Genomic DNA, 24,771 nt, shown 5'->3' with positions numbered 1-24,771 from the left:
CCACCCGCTCTCTCCTCAGAGCAGGTATCTGTACCCGCCCGCTATCTCCTCAGAGCAGGTATCTGTACCCGCGCACTCCATCCTCAGAGCAGGTATCTGTACCCGCCAGCTCTTTTCTCAGAGCAGGTATCTGTACCTGCCTGCTCCCTCCTCAGAGCAGGTATCTGTACCTGCCCCCTCTCTCCTCAGAGCAGGTATCTGTACCCACCTGCTCTCTCTTCAGAGCAGGTATCTGTACCCGCCCGCTCTCTCCTCAGAGCAGGTATCTGTACCTGCCTACTCTTTCCTCAGAGCAGTTATCTGCACCCACCTGCTCTCTCCTCAGAGCAGGTATCTGTACCCGCCTGCTCTCTCCTCAGAGCAGGTATCTGTACCCGCCTGCTCTCTCCTCAGAGCAGGTATCTGTACCGGCCCACTCTCTCCTCAGAGCCGGTATCTGTACCCGCCCTCTCTCTCCTCAGAGTAGGTGGCTTTACCTGCCCGCTCTCTCCTCAGAGGAGGTATCTTTACCTGCCCGCTATCTCCTCAGAGCAGGTATCTGTACCCGCGCACTCTCTCCTCAGAGCAGGTATCTGTACCCGCCAGCTCTTTTCTCAGAGCAGGTATCTGTACCCGTCCGGGCAGGTATCTGTACAGGCCCGCTCTCTCCTCAGAGCAGGTATCTGTACCCGCCCGCTCTCTCCTCAGAGCAGGTATCTGTACCTGCCTGCTCTCTCCTCAGAGCAGGTATCTGTACCGGCCCACTCTCTCCTCAGAGCAGGTATCTGTACCTGCCTGCTCTCTCCTCAGAGCAGGTATCTGTACCGGCCCACTCTCTCCTCAGAGCAGGTATCTGTACCCGCCCTCTCTCTCCTCAGAGCAGGTATCTGTACCCGCCCGCTCCCTCCTCAGAGCAGGGTACCCACCCGCTCTCTCCTCAGAGCAGGGATCTGTACCTGCCCGCTCCCTCCTCAGAGCAGGTTTCTGTACCAGCCCTCTCCCTCCTCAGAGCAGGGATCTGTACCTGCCCGCTCTCTCCTCAGAGTAGGTGGCTTTACCTGCCCGCTCTCTCCTCAGAGGAGGTATCTGTACCTGCCTGCTCTCTCCTCAGAGCAGGTATCTGTACCGGCCCACTCTCTCCTCAGAGCAGGTATCTGTACCCGCCCTCTCTCTCCTCAGAGCAGGTATCTGTACCCGCCCGCTCCCTCCTCAGAGCAGGGTACCCACCCGCTCTCTCCTCAGAGCAGGGATCTGTACCTGCCCGCTCCCTCCTCAGAGCAGGTTTCTGTACCCGCCCTCTCCCTCCTCAGAGCAGGGATCTGTACCTGCCCGCTCTCTCCTCAGAGTAGGTGGCTTTACCCACCTGCTCTCTCCTCTGAGCAGGTATCTGTACCCGCGCACTCTCTCCTCAGAGCAGGTATCTGTACCCGCCCGCACTCTCCTCAGAGAAGGTATCTGTACCCACCCGCTCTCTCCTCAGAGCAGGTAGCTGTACCCGGCTGCTCTCTCCTCAGAGCAGGTAGCTGTACCTGCCCGCTATCTCCTCAGAGGAGGTATCTGTACCCGCACACTCCATCCTCAGAGCAGGTATCTGTACCCGCCATCTCTTTTCTCAGAGCAGGTATCTGTACCCGTCCCGGCAGGTATCTGTACCCGCCCACTCTCTCCTCAGAGCAGGTATCTGCAGCCACCCGCTCTCTCCTCAGAGCAGGTAGCTGTACCTGTCTGCTCTCTCCTCAGAGCAGGTAGCTGTACCCGCCAGCTATCTCCTCAGAGCAGGTATCTGTACCCACCTGCTCTCTCCTCCGAGCAGGTATCTGTACCGGCCCGCTCTCTCCTCAGAGCAGGTATCTGTACCCGCCCACTCTCTCCTCAGAGCAGGTATCTGTACCCTCCCGCTACCTCCTCAGAGCAGGTATCTGTACCTGCCGGCTCCCTCCTCAGGGCAGGTATCTGTACCCGTCCGCACTCTCCTCAGAGCAGGTATCTGTACCTGCCCGCTATCTCCTCAGAGCAGGTATCTGTACCCGCGCACTCCATACTCAGAGCAGGTATCTGTACCCGTCATCTCTTTTCTCAGAGCAGGTATCTGTACCCGTCCGGGCAGGTATCTGTACCCGCCCACTCTCTCCTCAGAGCAGGTAGCTGTACCTGCCCACTGTCTCCTCAGAGCAGGTATCTGTACCCACCCGCTCTCTCCTCAGAGCAGGTATCTGTACCCGCCCGCTCTCTCCTCAGAGCAGGTGGATGTACCCGGCTGCTCTCTCCTCAGAGCAGGTAGCTGTACCTGCCCACTCTCTCCTCAGAGCAGGTATCTGCACCCACCCGCTCTCTTCTCAGAGCAGGTAGCTGTACCCGGCTGCTCTCTCCTTAGAGCAGGTATCTGTACCCACTCGCTCTCTCCTCAGAGCAGGTATCCCTACCCGCCCGCTCTCTCCTCAGATCAGGTATCTGTACCGGCCCGCTCTCTCCTCAGAGCAGGTATCTGTACCCGCCCGCTCTCTCCTCAGAGCAGGTATCTGTACCCGTGCACTCCATCCTCAGAGCAGGTATCTGTACCCGCCAGCTCTTTCTCAGAGCAGGTATCTGTACACGTCTGGGCAGGTATCTGTACCTGCCCACTCCCTCCTCAGAGCAGGTATCTGTACCTGCCCCCTCTCTCCTCAGAGCAGGTATATGTACCCACCTGCTTCTCTTCAGAGCAGGTATCGGTACCCGCCCGCTCTCTCAACAGAGCAGGTATCTGTACCCGCCCGCTCTCTCAACAGAGCAGGTATCTGTACCTGCCTGCTCTCTCCTCAGAGCAGGTATCTGTACCCGCCCGCTCTCTCCTCAGAGCAGGAAGCTGTACCCACCTGCTCTCTCCTCAGAGCAGGTATCTGTACCCGCCCGCTCTCTCCTCAGAGCAGGTATCTGTACCCACCCGCTACCTCCTCAGAGCAGGTATCTGTACCAGCCGGCTCCCTCCTCAGGGCAGGTATTTGTACCCGCCCGCTCTCTCCTCAGAGCAGGTATCTGTACCCGCCCTCTTCCTCATCAGAGCAGGTATCTGTACCCTCCCGCTCTCTCCTCAGATCAGGTATCTGTATCCGTCCGGACAGGTATCTGTACACGCCCGCTCTCTCCTCAGAGCAGGTATCTGTACCCGCCCGCGCTCTTCTCAGAGCAGGTATCTGTACCCGCCCGCTCTCTCCTCAGAGCAGCTATCTGTACACGCCCGCTCTCTCCTCAGAGCAGGTAGCTGTACCCGCCCTCTCCCTCCTCAGAGCAGGTATCTGTACCCGCCCGCTCTCTCCTCAGATCAGCTATCTGTACCCGTCCGGACAGGTATCTGTACCCGCCCGCTCTCTCCTCAGAGCAGGTATCTGTACCCGCCCGCTCTCCCCTCAGAGCAGGTATCTGCACCCGCCCGCTCTCTCCTCAGATCAGGTATCTGTACCCGTCCGGGCAGGTAGCTGTACCCGCCCTCTCCCTCCTCAGAGCAGGTATCTGTACCCTCCCGCTCTCTCCTCAGATCAGCTATCTGTACCCGTCTGGGCAGGTATCTGTAACCGCCCGCTCTCTCCTCAGAGCAGGTATCTGTACACGCCCGCTCTCTCCTCAGAGCAGGTAGCTGTACCCGCCCTCTCCCTCCTCAGAGCAGGTATCTGCACCTGCCCGCTCTCTCTTCAGATCAGGTATCTGTACCCGTCCGGGCAGGTATCTGTACACGCCCCCTCTCATCTCAGATCAGGTATCTGTACCCGTCTGGGCAGGTATCTGTACCCACCCGCTCTTTCCTCAGAGCAGGTATCTGCACCCGCCCGCTCTCTCCTCAGAGCAGGTATCTGCACCCGCCCGCTCTCTCCTCAGATCAGGTATCTGTACCCGTCCGGGCAGGTATCTGTACACGCCCGCTCTCATCTCAGAGCAGGTATCTGTACCCACCCGCTCTCTCCTGAGAGCAGGTATCTGCACTCGCCTGCTCTCTCCTCAGGAGGTATCTGTACCCGCCTGCTCTCTCCTCAGAGCCGGTATCTGTACCCGGCCTCTCTCTCTCTCCTCAGAGCAGGTATCTGTACCCGCCTGCTCTCGCCTCAGAAAAGGTATCTGTACCCGCCCGCTCTCTCCTCAGATCAGGTATCTGTACCCGTCCGGGCAGGTATCTGTTCACGCCCGCTCTCTCCTCAGAGCAGGTATCTGTACCCGCCCGCTCTCTTCTCAGAGCAGGTATCTGTACCTGCCCGCGCTCTTCTCATAGCAGGTAGCTGTACCCGCCCTCTCCCTCCTTAGAGCAGGTATCTGTACCCTCCCGCTCTCTCCTCAGATCAGGTATCTGTATCCGTCCGGACAGGTATCTGTACACGCTCGCTCTCTCCTCAGAGCAGGTATCTGTACCCGCCCGCGCTCTTCTCAGAGCAGGTAGCTGTACCCGCCCTCTTCCTCCTCAGAGCAGGTATCTGTACCCGCCCGCTCTCTCCTCAGATCAGGTATCTGTACCCGTCCGGACAGGTATCTGTACCCGCCGCTCTCTCCTCAGAGCAGGTATCTGTACACGCCCCCTCTCATCTCAGATCAGGTATCTGTACCCGTCTGGGCAGGTAGCTGAACCCACCCGCTCTTTCCTCAGAGCACGCAGCCATTCTCCCTGGTGGATGAGGGGTCCAGTGAGAATAACTTCAGCTTTACTCTGTTTCCTGTCATCATTTGCTCACTTTCTTTCACTCGATCACACATTCTGTGTAGGTCACTTACATCTGCGCTTCTCATGCCAGGCACTAGTGTTAGGTGGCATCAAGCTCCTTTTGTATAGGAAATCGCTGTGAGCCTTTAAGGGCACACCATCCAGCCCCCATATCAGACAGTGCTCACTCAAGACCTCAGCAAATGTGTTATCAAGGGATGTTGCCATAGAAAGAGCATTTAAATCACACTATTGACAGAGACTGATTATAGTGCCTAGAGTGATTGCAAACCTCGTCAGAGCTTTATTCTCAGTTGCGTGCTGTTTTGTGCTGTGTTTTGTGTTGTGCTTTCAGTTTTGCTTATACATGATTTTCCCCTTCTTTTTCAGACTTGGATCAGACAGGCAAACGCAAACGGTCTTCATCACAGAGTGAAGGTATGTTATGTATTTATTACCTATGGGAGACTATATCCTACTCTATATGGGAACCTGTAATAAGAAACTATATCCTACTCTATATGGGAACCTGTAATAAGAAAACGCCTTCCCTTATAGTCACTAGTTACAAAGGAGCAGTGGCGTCAACCTGCGCGCTGTGAGTGCAGAGTGTAAAAGGCACCACCCTGGGGACCCAGCAGCTACTTCAATACTTAATGAAAGAATAATCTAGCTTTTATCCACTTCTTATGTGTTTACTGCATTTGGCCCAGGACAGTGGCCAGTGCCCAAAATAGCCATGCCACGAGGTCCTTTGTTCTGATCTTTGGCCATCTAGTCCCTTTGCCTTCCCCAGATCAAGCAGACCTGGGAAATTCCTTATTTGGTCATGCAGAACCCCACACAATCCGAAGCTTTCTGCATGCCTTGTGTGTGTGTGTGCCCAGGATGTGGGCTGGAACTGTCTAGTTCCAATACACCTCCTGGGTGCCAGGATGTCTGGTGTGCTGGGATGACTGGGACCACCGTGGTCCATGATTGGTCCACATCTTGGATGGCTGAATAGGAGCAGATCTATCATTGATAAATCTTGAATTGAGGAACTTCTTTGGTGATTTCAATTGGGCAATTGGGTTACCTCCGCGTCCACTTTCTGCTTCTGTTTAGAAAGGATGTTGCATAAGTGTAAATCAGGGCATATCCTATGTTGCTGTCATGTGGGGACTCACTGCACAGTTGTAAAATAGAACTTGTTGTCATGGGTTATAACCCCTCCTTCACAGTCAATTTTTGTGCTCCGTTGCCTGTTATTAGTCCTTGGGGATGCCACCAATCGACCAGATTTTTCAGATCTCTAATGAGAGTCACCTGAGGGTTGGTGGATAGTATTTCATAGCAGTTGGGTGTCTGTTAGGGAGAATTCTCTGTTAAGGCTAATTTCCCAAACCTAGTGAGTCCCCCAGCAGCTTTGCCGGATTTTTGGGGTTTATTTTTTTCTCCTGCTAAGAGTGAGACTCTTTTTCTCCCACTCTTAGGCACGATTTGAAAGTGTCCTTTGACTCTGCAATGTGTTTTATGGGCTATGGGGTCTTTTACTCCATAGGGCTTAATGTGTTTTGTTATTTTTGGTATGTGCGTTACACAGCACCCTCAGTGCAGTAACACAGGGGTGTCATAGTGACCCCCAAACATAGACTCCATACCCTGGGACTGACTACTGTCTGCCAGGGCTTGTAAAGTCACCATTGGCTTTACTAGTCTCAAATTATGAACAGAACCAGTACAAACCATCATATTGTGGAAGTACTGGTAGGGGCAATTCGATTGCTCCTGGGTCTGTTTTCCAAAGGGGGCACTGTCCCATCCCCCCCTGTCGAGTTTCTGGCTGGTGGCAGTGGATACCATGGAAATATTCCACCGGAATATTTCTTATGGGATTTTTCCCATTGATTTTAAACGCACCACTTTTTGGTGCAATGTTAAAGATACCGCTGGGTTATTTATTTAATATTTATTCCCCAGTTGGGTCTTTTTGCCAGGACTCGGTTTTAAAATGGCGTTTGTGTTCGCTTCTGTGACTGTAACCCAAGTTGAGCCCTTTGTTCCACTTTTGGCGGGCTTCTGCACAGAAACCCCCTAAAGTGGTACCACTCTGTCTGGGTCCACAGGATGTGTGGGAGGGGGGAATAGGCACCCTAGACTGAGTTGCCTTGGCAACTCAAGTCGCACTCTTGTGTGATTGGCTCAAGTGGTGAGCCGCCCGGCTCACCACTTAGCATGTTTGATTGACAGCTAGGCTGAGTGAATGGGGGTTTTCTGCATAGAAGCAGGGCTTTGGGGACTGGAATTTCAGAAGTCACCACAGGATCTAAGAATCCGAAGAGGGAGAAGCTGAGCTGACCTGCTACGATGACACCACCGGTGGAGCCCTGCTGAACCGACTCACCACTTCCCGACGACAGAGGAGATCTTCCTCCAGGAGAGTCTTCTTCCCTTGAACTGGTGGGGTTAACCAGTTTGCCCCTTTTTCGCCTTCCTGGACCGTCCCGTGGGCGAATTGTCCGTGCCAAGCAACCCAGCAACCGGATAACCATGACTTACCACTACCATGAATAAAAGGGTAGCACCTTTTAACCGGAGGACTCCGCGGCTGGTTTCTTCCCTGGCAGTGCAACAACCTTCAGCTTTCCTCCACGTCGAGATCTTCTCTTCCTCTGGACGACGCGCAACTTGCACCCGCTGCCAGGAACAACTGCCCCCTCTGGACGTTCCTCCACATTTCAAATGTACTGTGTCCGCCTGGCCTCCCTCGCAACGGTCTGTGTGGGGTGTCCCGTAAATCCTCACCTTGCCATCTGGTTGGCCCTAGGCTGGCTAATATAACTTTTCTGAACTGATCCAACTCCTTTTTCAACTATCTACAAAGACTGTTTAAAGTGTACCTCTATTGTGATCTTGGGCACATTCCGCCTTGCTCTCTCCAAGGGTGGGCCTGGCCTATGACTCTGTTGCTCTACAGTAGACCCTGCCTTTCTTGACTTGCTGTAGTTTCTTAAAAGTGTTGGTACTGTGTTATTTCCATACTCTGCCTTTCTCTCCCTTTTTAAATTAATTATTGGAGTGCCATCTAAGGTCACGCGCTCACCTCTGTTTTGCTAATAAGTGGTGTCTTAACCTAGACTTGTCAAATAATTTAACTAGGGAAGTGTATATACTTATAGTGACTGTGTTTGAACTTGCTTGATATATTAGTGCCAGTGTATTTTCATAAGTGTGTTTTTAAATAAATAATTATATACTTTTATACCAAAGCTCTGGTCAGTGTTTGCTTGTGCTCTGTCTTTTGGTACCTAATGTGTATACTCTATATACTGCTTACCTCTTCTTGAGAGAAGTCTGACTGCTCAGCCACAGCTACCAAGTAAATCTGTGTGGTACAGACTGCTACCAAGTGGGTTTACTGCTTCTCCTGTAGTCTTAATCTTTTTGCAGTGGTCCCAAAGGGAACTGCACAGGATTCTGCCTAACAGTGTCTCAAGGTGGTTTGTAGCCATTTTAATGAAGTCTCATCTGTTCTTTGCAATTATATTACCGCCCTTATCCACCTCTTTTATGACTAACTCTTTTTTTTACTTAGTGATTTTAGGGCTTGCTGTTCCTGCGGTGTTAAGTTACGTTGTGCACATTTTTTGCCTTTCATCCCTTGTTTGTCCAAGATCTTATTCAAGTCCTGCGTGACCGATTTATAGAATGTGTCATTAGAGATCTGAAAAATCTGTAGAGGAACTCAAGGTCTCCGTTTTCTCTACACTTATGCGACATCCTTTCTAAACAGAAGCAGAACGTGGTCGCGGCGGTAACCCAGTTGATATCACGAAAAAAAGTTCCTCAATTCAAGATTTTTCAAGTACTTTGATATCACCAACCGTGCTGACCTGCATTCTCACACTGAAACAAGGCAGAATATCTTGAGAATAGGGAAGAGGAGGCCAATAACCTGTTCACAACAAAAGGCAGTAATGCCTGTGCATTTGGAACTAGTACTTTGAAACGTGAAGACCTTAGATACAAATTTATAAAATTTGAAAAAGCTTCACATAAGGAAATCGACAAGTATTGGGAGATTATCTCCCTAAAAAACTACCTAACCAAACAGCAAATACCACAAGGATTATGAATTTTGATCTTCCCGGATTTCAGTAAAGATGAAGACAAAGATTTAGTGGAAGACTGGGAAAAAAACCTGAATCAATGTTCGAAACAAATGTTGGAAATGCTAGTGGAACATGCAACTCGTGAACATAAAAGAATCACAGACCAAATAGAGACTATTAAACAAGAAATAACAGATGCCAAGGCATTAGATGTAACCAAGGAGAAAAATGACCTTAAGATGTACGAGATATTAAAGGAATACCAGGACGAAATTAAATTGAGAAAATTGAGAAAATGTTTCCATGATGAGAGAGATTATAATGAGGACAAGTTTATACATTTCAGGAAAAATACAACAAATATACAAAGCCAATATCCAAAGAAAGTACACCTAATACCTCATCCTCGAGTTCAGATGCCGATGAAGATATTGAAGGGGACCCTGAAACTACGATGATCAAAACAAAAACAAAACATGTCATGGTTTCCTCAACCAAATACGTAGATTTAAAAAAGAAAACAGGAACTGAGTACAAAAACAGGTCCATTTTCAACTGTCAAACCAACCCGACAAGTAACAAACTACACTCGGAGGAAAGGAAGGAGGTGGTCAGGTAGACACAGGCAACCCCGATGCTTTAGAGGATTACCAGAGATTGACAAGAGCGGGGGCCCGAGAAGCGGACAAGAAGAACAAATAGGTGACTTAGTTATGAATTTGTCTGATCAAGAACTAACTCCAGAGGAAATAAGCCTCTTGAACAGTGGACTTTCTTTTGCACCAACATCATATCTCGAGCCTATACAAGTGCATATCGATCTCTTCAAAGTAGTTAGGAAGCTAACATTTTTTACAAATTTGCCACACAAATGAGCAGACGGGAAAATCAGTCTGAACAGGTTATCACCAGTGAAATAACAATTGAAGATTTGGGAAATATACATCTTCTCAGATCATTACAGGAGCCAAAAGAGCCACCGATACACCAGGCATTGCAAGAGTTCAAGATTACAACGGTATGACACAAGTAGAACTAAAACCTAAATCCAAGTTTCTACCACAATTTTCAACGGACAATATGCTTGATGCATTCTATAAATTGGTCACGCAGGACTTGAATAAGATCTCGGACAAACAAGGGATGAAAAGCAAAAAATGTGCATGACATAACTTAAAACGGCAGGAACAACAAGGACTAACATCACTAAGTCAAAAAAAAGAGTTAGTCATAAAAGAGCCGGATATGGGCGGTAATACAATTGTAATGAACAGACAAGACTACATTAAAATGGCTACGAACCACCTTGAGACACCCAACTGCTTTGAGATACTATCCACCAACCCTCAGGTGACTCTCATTAGAAATCTGAAAAATCTGGTCGATGGGTGGCATCACCAAGGACTAATAACAGACGACGGAGCACGAAAATTGACTTTGAAGGTGGGATTATAACCCATGACAACAAGTTCTATTTTACAACTGTGCAGTGAGTTCCCTCATGACAGCAACATAGGATATGCCCTGATTTGAGAAAGGCACGTTTTATGTGCCAAAACACGTGTTACAATTTGGAACGTCATTAGATGTTTTATGGCGCAGTAAACAGTGTGGGGGAAACACACTTCACTTTTCAGATCTCTCATTGGTTTCTTTGTTTTGGCTTGAAGGAGATTCTGGATAAGAGGAGGCACCTTACACAAATTCCAGGTCGATCTTCTGAGTTCATAACAAACTTCGCAAAGGAATCCAGTATCCTGCTCCGAAGAAGCAGATTTGTGGAATGACTGGTGACCCGCTGGAAGGTTTGGCACCCTGACCCCACTGTTCTCCTGTCAGAGACCCTGTTTCTCATCGATCATAGAAGGCCTGCAAGGGCACTTTGACCCGTTGGAGTAGTGGGACTAACTACTCTCGGCAACTCCTGCTTATCCTGTAAGCAAGCCTTTTCGGAAGTGTTCCTGGACCGCCCAGTAAACTGACCAGCTCTTACAGGACCTTTGCCCTGGAACCGCTGTCACCTCGAGTTTTGACTTGAGTCTTTGGAGACTGTAAGCTCTGAGTATAAGGCATTCTCCCGCCGAGTTTCGTACACCTAACATTCCTAGTTCTGGAATTAGGAGAGTACACCTGAACCTGAGCCTACACCGTCACTGTGTCGCCCAGCTGTGGTGACGATCTTCATGGGTGCCTTGCTGCTGTGCCCCCCTGTGCCCTAAAACTCACTGCAGTGGAACTGGCCTGATCTCTTCACCAGGAGCTGAGAAATCGCTATCGTCCCGCCACAAATTAAATCCTGGAACGCAGCCCCTGAAAGCCGCAGAGCTTTGCAACTGCAGGATTTGAACCTGCGAACCAACTGGACTTGACTGCCGAAGTTTGGTCCAGAGTGCACCGTGGGTCGGTAAGTACTTGTATCCCTTACCGGTGGCCCCTGACGCATCCATAGACTTTTACGCACGAGTGTCCCCTGAGGGCCTCTCTCTTTTATTGAGGTAGCCTCTACTACTGAGCTATTCCCAAATCTTGGAACCTGTTCTGCCCTCTTGGGGAGACCCTCCTTAAATAGTGGGAATGTATTCTTCATCACCTCGCCCAACTTCCTGAGCCAATACAGCCCCCTGAAGAAGCCCCATTTTTAAGTTAACCCCAAGATCGAGTACTCCGGCACTGAATGAACTTTTGAGCTCAAGGCTCCACACTTCTTAGGGACTGGACTGCCTATTAGTTAGGGTTTGAATTGTTGAAGGACTGCCTAAAGTATATTGGCACTGTGTGACCCCTTTCTTTGCAGGTTGTGAATCTCTACTTGTGGAATATTCCTTTAGGCCAATTGTTACTGTTTCTGTAGATAGTGTTGTGTTAGTTTTATTAATACTGCTGAAGATGTACTTTTTGTTTGACTTAAAAGGCCTTTAATAAATGTATATGTATTTTTGATATATTCACCTGACTGAGAGTAATTTGTGGTGTCATTTACTCTGTGTGCCCATTGTGGGCTTTCAGCCACCCTCACCCCTCCTGAGACCCAGTCTTGACTGCTGCCAATGCTACCTTGATTGGTCTGGCTTGTCCAGAATGTTGCCCTGTTCCAAGAAACTAGGCTGGCCTTCTGAACCTCTGCCCACCAGGTCAGAGTTCAGAAATCCATCTTAACACCTGGGCCAGAGCTTTACACAGGCCTCCCACACACAAGGCCTAGGTCGTCTGCTCCTTGCCGGGCAGGTCCATGCAGATGCAGTCTGGCCACTTGGATATTGAACCCCTGTGTAGATGTTGGAGGCCTCAGGCAGCTTTGCTACAGAAATCCTGCTGTCTCTCTCAGACATATTTTAAGGGTGTTTTCTTTCACTCCTTCGGCCCCTGGGGCTAGTTAATTTCTCCCTGGGCACGGATGGGGAAACCGTCCATTGTCCAGTGATGTCAGCATAGAGGAGGGTCCAGCCTGTGTCCAGGTAAGTGCCAGGACACATACACATGTTAAACTGTTTTAGCTGTTTTGACATCGCACACATACTAAGCAGAGCAGATAGGAAGACGGCGCATCACAACAAGTACCTTCTAATTTCAGGAATCACCCCCAGAGAATGCACTACCATTACTAATTCCACATGCTGGACATTCAGGAAATAGCTCTGCACCTTTCTACCATCACACCAATCACTAGAATCCAATCTCCCAGCCTTTAGAACAACTCTTAAAACCTGGACATTCAGGAAATAGCTCTGTACCTTTCTACCATCACACCTATGACTAGAATCCAATCTCCCAGCCTTTAGAAGAACTCTTAGAAACCTGGACATTCAGGAAATAGCTCTGCACCTTTCTACCATCACACCTATCACTAGAATCCAATCTCCCAGCCTTTAGAAGAACTCTTAGAAACCTGGACATTCAGGAAATAGCTCTGCACCTTTCTACCATCACACCTATCACTAGAATCCAATCTCCCAGCCTTTAGAAGAACTCTTAGAAACCTGGACATTCAGGAAATAGCTCTGCACCTTTCTACCATCACACCTATCACTAGAATCCAATCTCCCGGTGTTTAGAAGAACTCTTACACCTGGACATTCAGGAAATAGCTCTGCACCTTTCTACTATCACACCTATGACTGGAATCAATTCTCCTGGTGTTTATAGGAAATCTTGCAACCTGGACATTCAGGCAATAGCTCCGTAACTTTCCACCATTATTAACATTGTTGCCCATATGGGTGGCAGCATCATGCCTATGGGGGATAGATAATATGCAGTCCATAAAATGCAAATAAACGTAATCTCTTAGCAACTTTGCTCTAATCTGCCTTAACCCATTGACCTTACTTGCAGTCATTTTTGGGTTTGCCTTGCTTGGGGCCCTGGCTGTCAGCCTTTCTCTCCTGTCACAGTGTCTACTGGCATGGCTTTCCCTTATTGTGCTCGTACCGCAAGTCACCCAGACCTCATCCTCCACTTTTCTTCTGTCTCTTCTTAACTGCCTTGCCTAAGTCGAACCGCCATGTCCTCTCCTGCCCTCTCCATTGGTGTTTGACAACACTGTGCCCATGTAGATAGGAGACCATTCATTGGTGCACCCCTTTCCTGTCTCATCTCACATTCGCAAAATTCGTTCAACTCAGAATCTCAATCCAGGACTTCCCAATCCAGGTACTGCGTACCACAGTGGTGGTCTGCCTCACAACTGACCCATGCAAGGACCTTTCCTCTTGCCTACACCCCTGCTGCCTCCAGGTACCAAGCCTGACCAGCAAATCAAGCCGCCCCTCATTGAGTTCCTTGTCTTGCTCAAATCATAATCCACTTCAGAAGTTGTTCTCGCGACAGACAGTCATGTAACCATTCCTCCCCATTTGTATGCCCTTATCCCCTTCTCATCATGACCCACTTCCCCATGGCCTCCTTTCCCCACTTTGCGACTCCCTATTACTACTGTGCAATTCTCACCTTTTCACCGTCGCACCTCTGAGTGTTAAGGGGGCAGGGAAGGGATTATCAGGGGGGTATTAGAGGGGAGCACATCTGTACGGAGTCAAGAGAGAGAGTGAGGCCCATGGGGAGAGTAGCCTCACGAGGCAGCTAGCTGCAATAATGTCCCTCCTCACCCTCTTTCCTTGATCTTCTTGCCTTCATGGCCAGAACGCAGGTCATTATGGCAGCCATCCCCCTCCTGAGGCAGCTCTCCCCAGATGATCCCTTCCCTGCCCCCCTCAACACACTGAGATGACATCTGTGACTTAGTCAGCCCTCCCCAGCCTTAAAAGACCCGACCCATCCAGTAGAGCTCGCTTCTGAGCGTCTCTCTACGACTGATCTACCATGGTGAAGTCCTGCACTGATACGTGGAACACCTGCACTGGCTGATTTGTCTGAGGAGATGGTTCTCATCAGATACAACATTTCAGGGATGCTCTACTCATATTTATTGTACTTTTTCTAGAACCCTACGAGCTGAATACAATTATTTAGCTGAATACAATTATTTAAATTCCTGTATAGATTTATGTTATTACAAACATATTTTTAAAATTCTTCAATAAATACCAAATATATTTTAACAAAAAGGGTTCTCAGAAGTAGTATAACACTGGGTGCCTCTAAGCATATGCTACCTCTTGGTCCTCAACCTAGATATGATATGATAAGATATGGCATTTATAACGTGCCTGTACACAAGTGGGTCAGCAATGCGGTTGGAAATGTCATAAATTGCAATTTTTAGTTTTCAGATGATTACCTACTGAAGTTTTCCCACAGTCAGATCTCCACATCTGGCCACCCTCTCTGATCTCTGGCCCAGGCCCGTCTATTGCCCACTTGCACTGCCTCCCTGGAATCCCCTGCACCTGGGGACCGTTGTTCTGTATCCCTACAGTCCCCCTACCAGCACTTTGATCTGCACTTTCTTGCACTCGCTACCAGCTGGCCGTTTATTTATTTTCTTATTTATTCCACTTTTCCCATGTACTGCACTTTCCCCTCTCCCTTTCCCCGCGCACTTTTCCTTTCCCCCTTCCCATGCACTTGCACGATCTGAATGACACTTGGCCTAGTAGGATCGTTGTCTGTCCTCCCTTTGTCCCCCCCCCTTGCCTCATCGCGCCTTGAAACACTTGTGTATAGGCGTGTTATAAATGCCATATCATATCATATCATCTGCTGTTGTATGCTCTCAACATGTTTCGGTTTATTTACAGTTTCGTTACAGAACCTTCATCAGGAGTACTATTCAAAAGTTATCGAACACATCCTTGCACTCTTATTCTTTAAAAAGCCAAGGGCATCTCCCTCGTGTCTCCCAATACCATGTGATGCACTCACCACTGTACAATTCTACAAAACATTCAATGTTATTCACTATAATTCTAATGTACATTCAGTATGCAGATGTCACTTCTTTTTACTTCACTCAGTCACCTCAGTATCATAGAGGACCTGTAAAACGCGATATGATTCTAAAATAATAATTACTATTCAATCACATTGCTTTAAATGCATTAAACTGCCTTTAGGTAGTGTGATCTGGACACTTGTAAATACCTTGTTATGTATTTGAAAAATGTGTCCAAGCGCAATCTTCGTTAGATTTCCACAATACCATCAGAGCTCCATCAGAAATACAGGTGGATAGACGTGAGTGTATAGACCTTCAACGGAGAGAACCCGAGGGCTACCATCGCCCTCTGTGCCTATCATGCGCACACCTCGGCTCTTTAATCAGCTCGTCTCGCTGTGATGATTGCACGCTGCTTGTGCCTTTAATCTGTGTACATCAATTATAATCCAACAGGCACCACACCCTCTGCCTACAGGTCCCTTTCAGAGCAGGTATCTGTACCCTCCCGCTCTCTCATCAGAGCAGGTATCTGTACCAGCCCATGCTCTCCTCAGAGCAGGTATCTGTACCCGCCCGCTCTCTCCTCAGAGCAGGTATCAGTACCCTCCCGCACTCTCCTCAGAGCAGGTACCTGTACCCCTGACTCTCACCTCAGAGCAGGTATCTGTACCCCCCTGCTCTCTCCACAGAGCAGGTATCTGTACCCACCCACTCCCTCCTCAGAGCAGGTAACTGCACCCGCCCGCTCTCTCCTCAGAGCAGGTAACTGTACCCACCCGCTCTCTCCTCAGAGCAGGTATCAGTACCCTCCTGCACTCTCCTCAGAGCAGGTACCTGTACCCCTGACTCTCACCTCAGAGCAGGTATCTGTACCCGCCTGCTCTCTCCTCAGAGCAGGTATCTGTACCCACCCACTCCCTCCTCAGAGCAGGTATCTGCACCCGCCCACTCTCTCCTCAGAGCAGGTATCTGTACCGCCCACACTCTCCTCAGAGCAGGTACCTGTACCGACCCGCTCCCTCCTCAGAGCAGGTATCTGTACCCACCCGCTCTCTCCTCAGAGCAGGTATCAGTACCCTCCCGCACTCTCCTCAGAGCAGGTACCTGTACCCCTGACTCTCACCTCAGAGCAGGTATCTGTACCCACCTGCTCTCTCCTCAGAGCAGGTATCTGTACCCACCCACTCCCTCCTCAGAGCAGGTATCTGCACCCGCCCACTCTCTCCTCAGAGCAGGTATCTGTACCGCCCACACTCTCCTCAGAGCAGGTACCTGTACCGACCCGCTCCCTCCTCAGAGCAGGTATCTGTACCTGCCCGCTCCCTCCTCAGAGCAGGTATCTGTACCCGGCCGCGCTCTCCTCAGAGCAGGTATCTCTACCCGCCCGCTATCTCCTCAGATCTTTACCTGCCCGCTCTTTCCTCAGAGCAGGTATCTGTACCCTCCCGCTCTCTCCTCAGAGCAGGTATCTGTACCCGCCCGCTTTCTGCTCATAGCAGGTATCTGCACCCGCCCGTTCTCTCCTCAGAGCAGGTATCTGTACCCACTCGCTCTCTCCTCAGAGCAGGTATCTATACCTGCTCGCTCTCTCCTCAGAGCAGATATCTGTACCCGCCTGCTCTCTCCTCAGAGCAGGTATCTGTACCCACTCGCTCTCTCCTCAGAGTAGGTATCTGTACCCGCCTGCTCCCTCCTCAGAGCAGATATCTGTACCCACCCGCTCTCTGCTCAGCAGGTATCTGCACCCGCCTGCTCTCTCCTCAGAGCAGGTATCTGTACCCGCCCGCATACTCTCTCATTAGAGCAGGTATCTGTACCCGCCCGCCCACTCTCTCCTCAGAGCAGGTGTCTGTACCCGCCCGCTCACTCTCTCCTCAGAGCAGGTAGGTGTACCCACCTGCTCTCCACTCAGAGCAGGTATCTGTAACTGCCCGGTCCCTCCTCTGAGCAAGTATCTGTACCGGCCTGCTCTCTCCTCAGAACAGGGATCTGCACCCGCCCGCTCTCTCCTCAGAGCCGGTATCTGTACCCGCCTGCTCTCTCCTCAGAGCAGGTATCTGTACCCACCCGCTCTCTCCTCAGAGAAGGTATCTGTCCCCTCCCGCTCTCTCCTCAGAGCAGGTATCTGTACCTGCCTGCTCTCTCCTCAGAGCAGGTATCTGCACCCGCCCGTTCTCTCCCCAGAGCAGGTATCTGTACCCACCCGTTCTCTCCTCAGAGCAGGTATCTGTACCCGCCCGCTCTCTCCTCAGAGCAGGTGTCTGTACCTGCCCGCTCCCTCCTCAGAGCAGGTATCTGTACCCGCCCGCTTTCTGCTCATAGCAGGTATCTGCACCCGCCCGTTCTCTCCTCAGAGCAGGTATCTGTACCCACTCGCTCTCTCCTCAGAGCAGATATCTGTACCCGCCTGCTCTCTCCTCAGAGCAGGTATCTGTACCCGGCCACTCCCTCCTCAGAGCAGGTATCTGTACCCGCCCGCTCCCTCCTCAGAGCAGATATCTGTACCCGCCCGCTCTCTGCTCAGAGCAGGTATCTGCACCCGCCCGCTCTCTCCTCAGAGCAGGTATTTGTACCCACCCGCTCCCTCCTCAGAGCAGGTATCCGCACACCCACAGGTCCCTTTCAGAGCAGGTATCTGTACCCGCCTTCTCTCTCGTCAGAGCAGGTAGCTGTACCCGCCTGCTCTCTCCTCAGGGCAGGTAGCTGTACCCACCCGCTCTATCCTCAGAGCAAGTATCTGGACCTGCCCGCTCTCTCCTCAGAGCAGGTAGCTGTACCCACCTGCTCTCTCCTCAGGGCAGGTAGCTGTACCCACCCGCTCTCTCCCCTCAGAGCAGGTATCTGTACCCACCCGCTCTCTCCTCAGAGCAGGTATCTGTACCCGCCTGCTCCCTCCTTAGGGCTGGTATCTGTACCCGCCTGCTCTCTCCTCAGAGCAGGTATCTGTACCCGCTCGCTCCCTCCTCAGAGCAGGTATCTGTACCCACCCACTTTCTCCTCAGAGCAGGTATCTGCACCTGCCTGCTCCCTCCTCAGAGCAGATATCTGTACCCACCCGCTCCCTCCTCAGAGCAGGTATCTGCACCTGCCCGCTCCCTCCTCAGAGCAGGTATCTGTACTCGCTCGCTCCCTCCTCAGAGCAGGTATCTGTACCCGCCCGCTCCCTCCTCAGATCAGGTATCTGTACCCGCCCACTCCCTCCTCAGAGCAGGTATCTCTACCCACCGGCTCCCTCCTCAGAGCAGGTATCTGTACCCGCCCACTCCCTCCTCAGAGCAGGTATCTCTACCCACCGGCTTCCTCCTCAGAGCAGGTATCTGTACCCACCCACTCTCTCCTCAGAGCAGGTATCTGTACCCACCTGCTCTCTCCTCACAGCAGGTATCTGCACCCGCCCGCTCTCTCCTCAGAGCAGGTATCTGCACCCACCCGCTCTCTCCTCAGAGCAGGTATCTGTACCCGCCCGCTCTCTCCTCAGAGCAAGTATCTGTACCCACCTGCTCTCTCCTCACAGCAGGTATCTGCACCCGCCTGCTCTCTCCTCAGAGCAGGTATCTGCACCCACCCGCTCTCTCCTCAGAGCAGGTATCTGTACCCGCCCGCTCTCTCCTCAGAGCAGGTATCTGTACCCACCTGCTCTCTCCTCACAGCAGGTATCTGCACCCGCCCGCTCTCTCCTCAGAGCAGGTATCTGCACCCACCCGCTCTCTCCTCAGAGCAGGTATCTGTAACCGCATGCTCTCTCCTCAGAGCAGATAGCTGTACCCGCTTGCGATCTCCTCAGGGTAGGTATCTGTACACGCCAGCTCTCTCCTCAGAGCAGGTTTCTGCACTGGGCCTCTCTCTCCTCAGAGCAGGTATCTGCGCCTGCCCGCTCCCTCCTCAGAGCAGGTGTCTGTATCCACTCGCTCCCTCCACAGAGCAGGTATCTGTACCCACCCACTCTCTCCTCAGAGCAGGTATCTGCACCTGCCCACTCCCTCCTTAGAGCAGATATCTGTACCCACCCGCTCCCTCCTCAGAGCAGGTATCTGCACCTGTCCGCTCTCTCCTCAGAGCAGGTATCTGTACCCGCCCGCTCCCTCCTCAGAGCAGGTATCTGTACCCGCCCGCTCCCTCCTCAGAGCAGATATCTGTACCCGCCCGCTCTCTGCTCAGAGCAGGTATCTGCACCCGCCCGCTCTCTCCTCAGAGCAGGTATTTGTACCCACCCGCTCCCTCCTCAGAGCAGGTATCCGCACACCCACAGGTCCCTTTCAGAGCAGGTATCTGTACCCGCCTTCTCTCTCCTCAGAGCAGGTAGCTGTACCCGCCTGCTCTCTCCTCAGGGCAGGTAGCTGTACCCACCCGCTCTATCCTCAGAGCAAGTATCTGGACCTGCCCGCTCTCTCCTCAGAGCAGGTAGCTGTACCCACCTGCTCTCTCCTCAGGGCAGGTAGCTGTACCCACCCGCTCTCCCCTCAGAGCAGGTATCTGTACCCACCCGCTCTCTCCTCAGAGCAGGTATCTGTACCCACCTGCTCCCTCCTTAGGGCTGGTATCTGTACCCGCCTGCTCTCTCCTCAGAGCAGGTATCTGTACCCGCTCGCTTCCTCCTCAGAGCAGGTATCTGTACCCACCCACTCTCTCCTCAGAGCAGGTATCTGCACCTGCCCGCTCCCTCCTCAGAGCAGATATCTGTACCCACCCGCTCCCTCCTCAGAGCAGGTATCTGCACCTGCCCGCTCCCTCCTCAGAGCAGGTATCTGTACTCGCTCGCTCCCTCCTCAGAGCAGGTATCTGTACCCGCCCGCTCCCTCCTCAGATCAGGTATCTGTACCCGCCCACTCCCTCCTCAGAGCAGGTATCTCTACCCACCGGCTCCCTCCTCAGAGCAGGTATCTGTACCCACCCACTCTCTCCTCAGAGCAGGTATCTGTACCCACCTGCTCTCTCCTCAGAGCAGGTATCTGCACCCGCCCGCTCTCTCCTCAGAGCAGGTATCTGCACCCACCCGCTCTCTCCTCAGAGCAGGTATCTGTACCCGCCCGCTCTCTCCTCAGAGCAAGTATCTGTACCCACCTGCTCTCTCCTCACAGCAGGTATCTGCACCCGCCTGCTCTCTCCTCAGAGCAGGTATCTGCACCCACCCGCTCTCTCCTCAGAGCAGGTATCTGTACCCGCCCGCTCCCTCCTCAGATCAGGTGTCTGTATCCGCCCGCTCCCTCCTCAGAGCAGGTATCTCTACCCACCGGCTCCCTCCTCAGAGCAGGTATCTGTACCCACCCACTCTCTCCTCAGAGCAGGTATCTGTACCCGCTCGCTCCCTCCTCAGAGCAGGTATCTCTACCCACCGGCTCCCTCCTCAGAGCAGGTATCTGTACCCACCCACTCTCTCCTCAGAGCAGGTATCTGTACCCGCTCGCTCCCTCCTCAGAGCAGGTATCTGTACCCGTCCGCTCCCTCCTCAGAGGAGGTATCTGTACCCGCCTGTTCTCCCCTCAGAGCATGTATCTGTACTCGCCCGCTCTCTCCTCAGAACAGGTAGCTGTACCCACCTGCTCTCTCCTCAGAGCAGGTAGCTGTACCCGCTCACGCTCTCCTCAGAGCAGGTATCTGTACCCACCCATTCTCTGCTCAGAGCAGGTATCTGCACCTGTCTGCTCTCTCCTCAGAGCAGGTATCTGTACCCGCCCGCTCCCTCTTCAGATCAGGTATCTGTACCCGCCCGCTCCCTCCTCAGAGCAGGTATCTCTACCCACCGGCTCCCTCCTCAGAGCAGGTATCTGTACCCACCCACTCTCTCCTCAGAGCAGGTATCTGTACCCGCTCGCTCCCTCCTCAGAGCAGGTATCTCTACCCACCGGCTCCCTCCTCAGAGCAGGTATCTGTACCCACCCACTCTCTCCTCAGAGCAGGTATCTGTACCCGCTCGCTCCCTCCTCAGAGCAGGTATCTGTACCCGTCCGCTCCCTCCTCAGAGGAGGTATCTGTACCCGCCTGTTCTCCCCTCAGAGCATGTATCTGTACTCGCCCGCTCTCTCCTCAGAACAGGTAGCTGTACCCACCTGCTCTCTCCTCAGAGCAGGTAGCTGTACCCGCTCGCGCTCTCCTCAGAGCAGGTATCTGTACCCGATAGCTCTCTCCTCAGAGCAGGTATCTGTACCCGCCTGCTCTCTCCTCAGAGCAGGTATCTGTACCCGCCCGCATACTCTCTCATTAGAGCAGGTATCTGTACCCGCCCGCCCACTCTCTCCTCAGAGCAGGTATCTGTACCCGCCCGCCCACTCTCTCCTCAGAGCAGGTAGGTGTACCCACCTGCTCTCTACTCAGAGCAGGTATCTGTAACTACCCGCTCCCTCCTCTGAGCAAGTATCTGTACCGGCCTGCTCTCTCCTCAGAACAGGGATCTGCACCCGCCCGCTCTCTCCTCAGAGCCGGTATCTGTACCCGCCTGCTCTCTCCTCAGAGCAAGTATCTGTACCCACCCGCTCTCTCCTCAGAGCAGGTATCTGTACCTGCCTGCTCTCTCCTCAGAGCAGGTATCTGCACCCGCCCGTTCTCTCCCCAGAGCAGGTATCTGTACCCATCCGTTCTCTCCTCAGAGCAGGTATCTGTACCCGCCCGCTCTCTCCTCAGAGCAGGTGTCTGTACCTGCCCGCTCCCTCCTCAGAGCAGGTATCTGTACCCGCCCGCTTTCTGCTCATAGCAGGTATCTGCACCCGCCCGTTCTCTCCTCAGAGCAGGTATCTGTACCCACTCGCTCTCTCCTCAGAGTAGGTATCTGTACCCACCCATTCTCTGCTCAGAGCAGGTATCTGTACCCGGCCGCTCTCTCCTCAGAGCAGGTATCTGCACCTGGCCGCTCTCTCCTGAGAGCAGGTATCTGTACCTGCCTGCTCTCTCCTCAGAGCAGGTATCCGAACCTGCCTGCTCTCTCCTCAGAACAGGTACCCGTACCCGCCCGCGCTCTTCTCAGAGCAGGTTACTGTACCCACCCACTCTCTCCTCATTGCAGGTATCTGTACCCGCCTGCTCTCTCCTCAGGAGGTATCTGTACCCACCCGCTCTCTCCTGAGAGCAGGTATCTGTACCCGCCTGCTCTCTCCTCAGAGCAAGTATCTGCTCCCGCCTGCTCTCTCCTCAGGAGGTATCTGTACCCACCTGCTCTCTCCTCAGAGCAGGTATCTGTACCCGCCTGCTCCCTCTTCAGAGTAGGGTACCCATCCGCTCTCTCCGCAGAGCAGGTATCTGTACCTGCCCGCTCCCTCCTCAGAGCAGGTTTCTGTACCCGCCCTCTCCCTCCTCAGAGCAGGGATCTGCACCTGCCCCCTCTCTCCTCAGAGCAAGTATCGGCACCCGCCTGCTCCCTCCTCAGAGCAGGTATCTGCACCCGCCTGCTCGCTCTCTGCACCCGCCCGCTCTCTCCTCAGAACAGGTATATGTACCCGCCCGATCTCTCCTCAGAGCAGGTATTTGTACCTGCCCGCTCCCTCCTCAGAGCAGGTATCTGTACCCGCCCGCTCCCTCCTCAGAGCAGGTATCTGTACTCGCCCGCTCTCTCGTCAGAGCAGGTATATGTACCTGCCCACTCCCCCCTCAGAGCAGGTATCTGTACCAGCCTGCTCTCTCCTCAGAGCAGGTATCTATACCCGCCCGCTCTCTCCTCAGAGCAGGTATCTGAACCCGCCCGCTCTCTCCTCAGAGTAGGTGGCTTTACCTGCCCGCTATCTCCTCAGAGCAGGTATCTGTACCCGCGCACTCCATCCTCAGAGCAGGTATCTGTACCCGCCAGCTCTTTTCTCAGAGCAGGTATCTGTACCCGTCCGGGCAGGTATCTGTACCCGCCTGCTCCCTCCTCAGAGTAGGTGGCTTTACCTGCCCGCTCTCTCAACAGAGCAGGTATCTGTACCTGCCTGCTCTCTCTTCAGAGCAGGTATCTGTAGCTGCCCGCTCTCTCAACAGGGCAGGTACTGTACCTGCCTGCTCTTTCCTCAGAGCAGTTATCTGCACCCACCTGCTCTCTCCTCAGAGCAGGTAGCTGTACCCGCCCGCTCTCTCCTCAGAGCAGGTATCTGTACCCAGCCGCTCTCTTTTCAGAGCAGGTATCTGCACCCGCCCGCTCTCTCCTGAGAGCAGGTATCTGTACCTGCCTGCTGTCTCCTCAGAGCAGGTATCCGAACCTGCCCGCTCTCTCGTCAGAGCAGGTATCTGTACCCGCCCGCTCTCCCCTCAGAGCAGGTATCTGCACCCGCCCGCTCTCTCCTCAGAGCAGGTAGCTGTACCCGCCCGCTCTCTCCTCAGAGCAGGTATCTGTACCCGCCAGCTCTCCCCTCAGAGCAGGTATCTGTACCCGGCCGCTCTCTCCTCAGAGCAGGTATCTGTACTCGCACTCTCTCTGCTCAGAGCAGGTATCTGCACCCGCCTGCTCTCTCCTCAGAGCATGTAGCTGTACCCGCCCGCTCTCTCCTCAGAGCAGGTATCTGTACCCGCCCGCTCTCCCCTCAGAGCAGGTATCTGTACCCGGCCGCTCTCTCCTCAGAGCAGGTATCTGCACCGCCCGCTCTCTCCTCAGAGCAGGTATCTGTACCCGCCCGCTCTCTCCTCAGAGCAGGTATCTGTACCCGCCCGCGCTCTTCTCAGAGCAGGTTTCTGCACCTGGCCGCTCTCTCCTGAGAGCAGGTATATGCACCCGCCGGCTCTCTCCTGAGAGCAGATATCTGTACCTGCCTGCTCTCTCCTCAGAGCAGGTATCTGTACTCGCCCGCTCTCTCCTCAGAGCAGGTATATGTACCTGCCCGCTCCCCCCTCAGAGCAGGTATCTGTACCCGCCTGCTCTCTCCTCAGAGGAGGTATCTGCACCCGCCTGTTCTCTCCTCAGAGCAGTTATCTGTACCCGTCCGCTCTCTCCTCACAGCAGGTATCTGTGCCCGCCCGCTCCCTCCTCAGAGCAGGTAATTGTACCCACCCGCTCTCTCCTCAGAGCAGGTATCTGTACCCGCCCGCTATCTCCTCAGAGCAGGTATCTGTACCCGCGCACTCCATCCTCAGAGCAGGTATCTGTACCCGCCAGCTCTTTTCTCAGAGCAGGTATCTGTACCTGCCTGCTCCCTCCTCAGAGCAGGTATCTGTACCTGCCCCCTCTCTCCTCAGAGCAGGTATCTGTACCCACCTGCTCTCTCTTCAGAGCAGGTATCTGTACCCGCCCGCTCTCTCCTCAGAGCAGGTATCTGTACCTGCCTACTCTTTCCTCAGAGCAGTTATCTGCACCCACCTGCTCTCTCCTCAGAGCAGGTATCTGTACCCGCCTGCTCTCTCCTCAGAGCAGGTATCTGTACCCGCCTGCTCTCTCCTCAGAGCAGGTATCTGTACCGGCCCACTCTCTCCTCAGAGCCGGTATCTGTACCCGCCCTCTCTCTCCTCAGAGTAGGTGGCTTTACCTGCCCGCTCTCTCCTCAGAGGAGGTATCTTTACCTGCCCGCTATCTCCTCAGAGCAGGTATCTGTACCCGCGCACTCTCTCCTCAGAGCAGGTATCTGTACCCGCCAGCTCTTTTCTCAGAGCAGGTATCTGTACCCGTCCGGGCAGGTATCTGTACAGGCCCGCTCTCTCCTCAGAGCAGGTATCTGTACCCGCCCGCTCTCTCCTCAGAGCAGGTATCTGTACCTGCCTGCTCTCTCCTCAGAGCAGGTATCTGTACCGGCCCACTCTCTCCTCAG

At 52.9% G+C, this 24,771-nt stretch overlaps 1 protein-coding gene across 4 annotated transcripts in view; it reads left to right on the top strand.

Moving 5' to 3' along the window:
* LOC138511134 (NACHT, LRR and PYD domains-containing protein 3-like) overlaps positions 1-24,771 on the top strand; it is a 703,807-nt gene that overhangs the window by 57,452 nt on the left and 621,584 nt on the right. For 3 of the 4 annotated variants that reach the window (XM_069626620.1, XM_069626619.1, XM_069626621.1), the window contains exon 3: positions 5,033-5,080. The exons of the other annotated variant lie outside the window; for it this stretch is intronic. In XM_069626620.1, the coding sequence (XP_069482721.1) occupies positions 5,033-5,080 (48 nt within the window). The remainder of the gene's footprint in view (positions 1-5,032; positions 5,081-24,771) is intronic. 4 annotated transcript variants of the gene reach the window in all.

The sequence above is a fragment of the Ambystoma mexicanum genome, chromosome 6p (assembly GCF_040938575.1).
Source record: "Ambystoma mexicanum isolate Mex_15411 chromosome 6p, UKY_AmexF1_1, whole genome shotgun sequence".
Taxonomy (NCBI): Eukaryota; Metazoa; Chordata; class Amphibia; order Caudata; family Ambystomatidae; genus Ambystoma; species Ambystoma mexicanum.
Note: the sequence above shows the minus strand (reverse complement) of the source record. Positions and strands in the feature narration are given on the sequence as shown.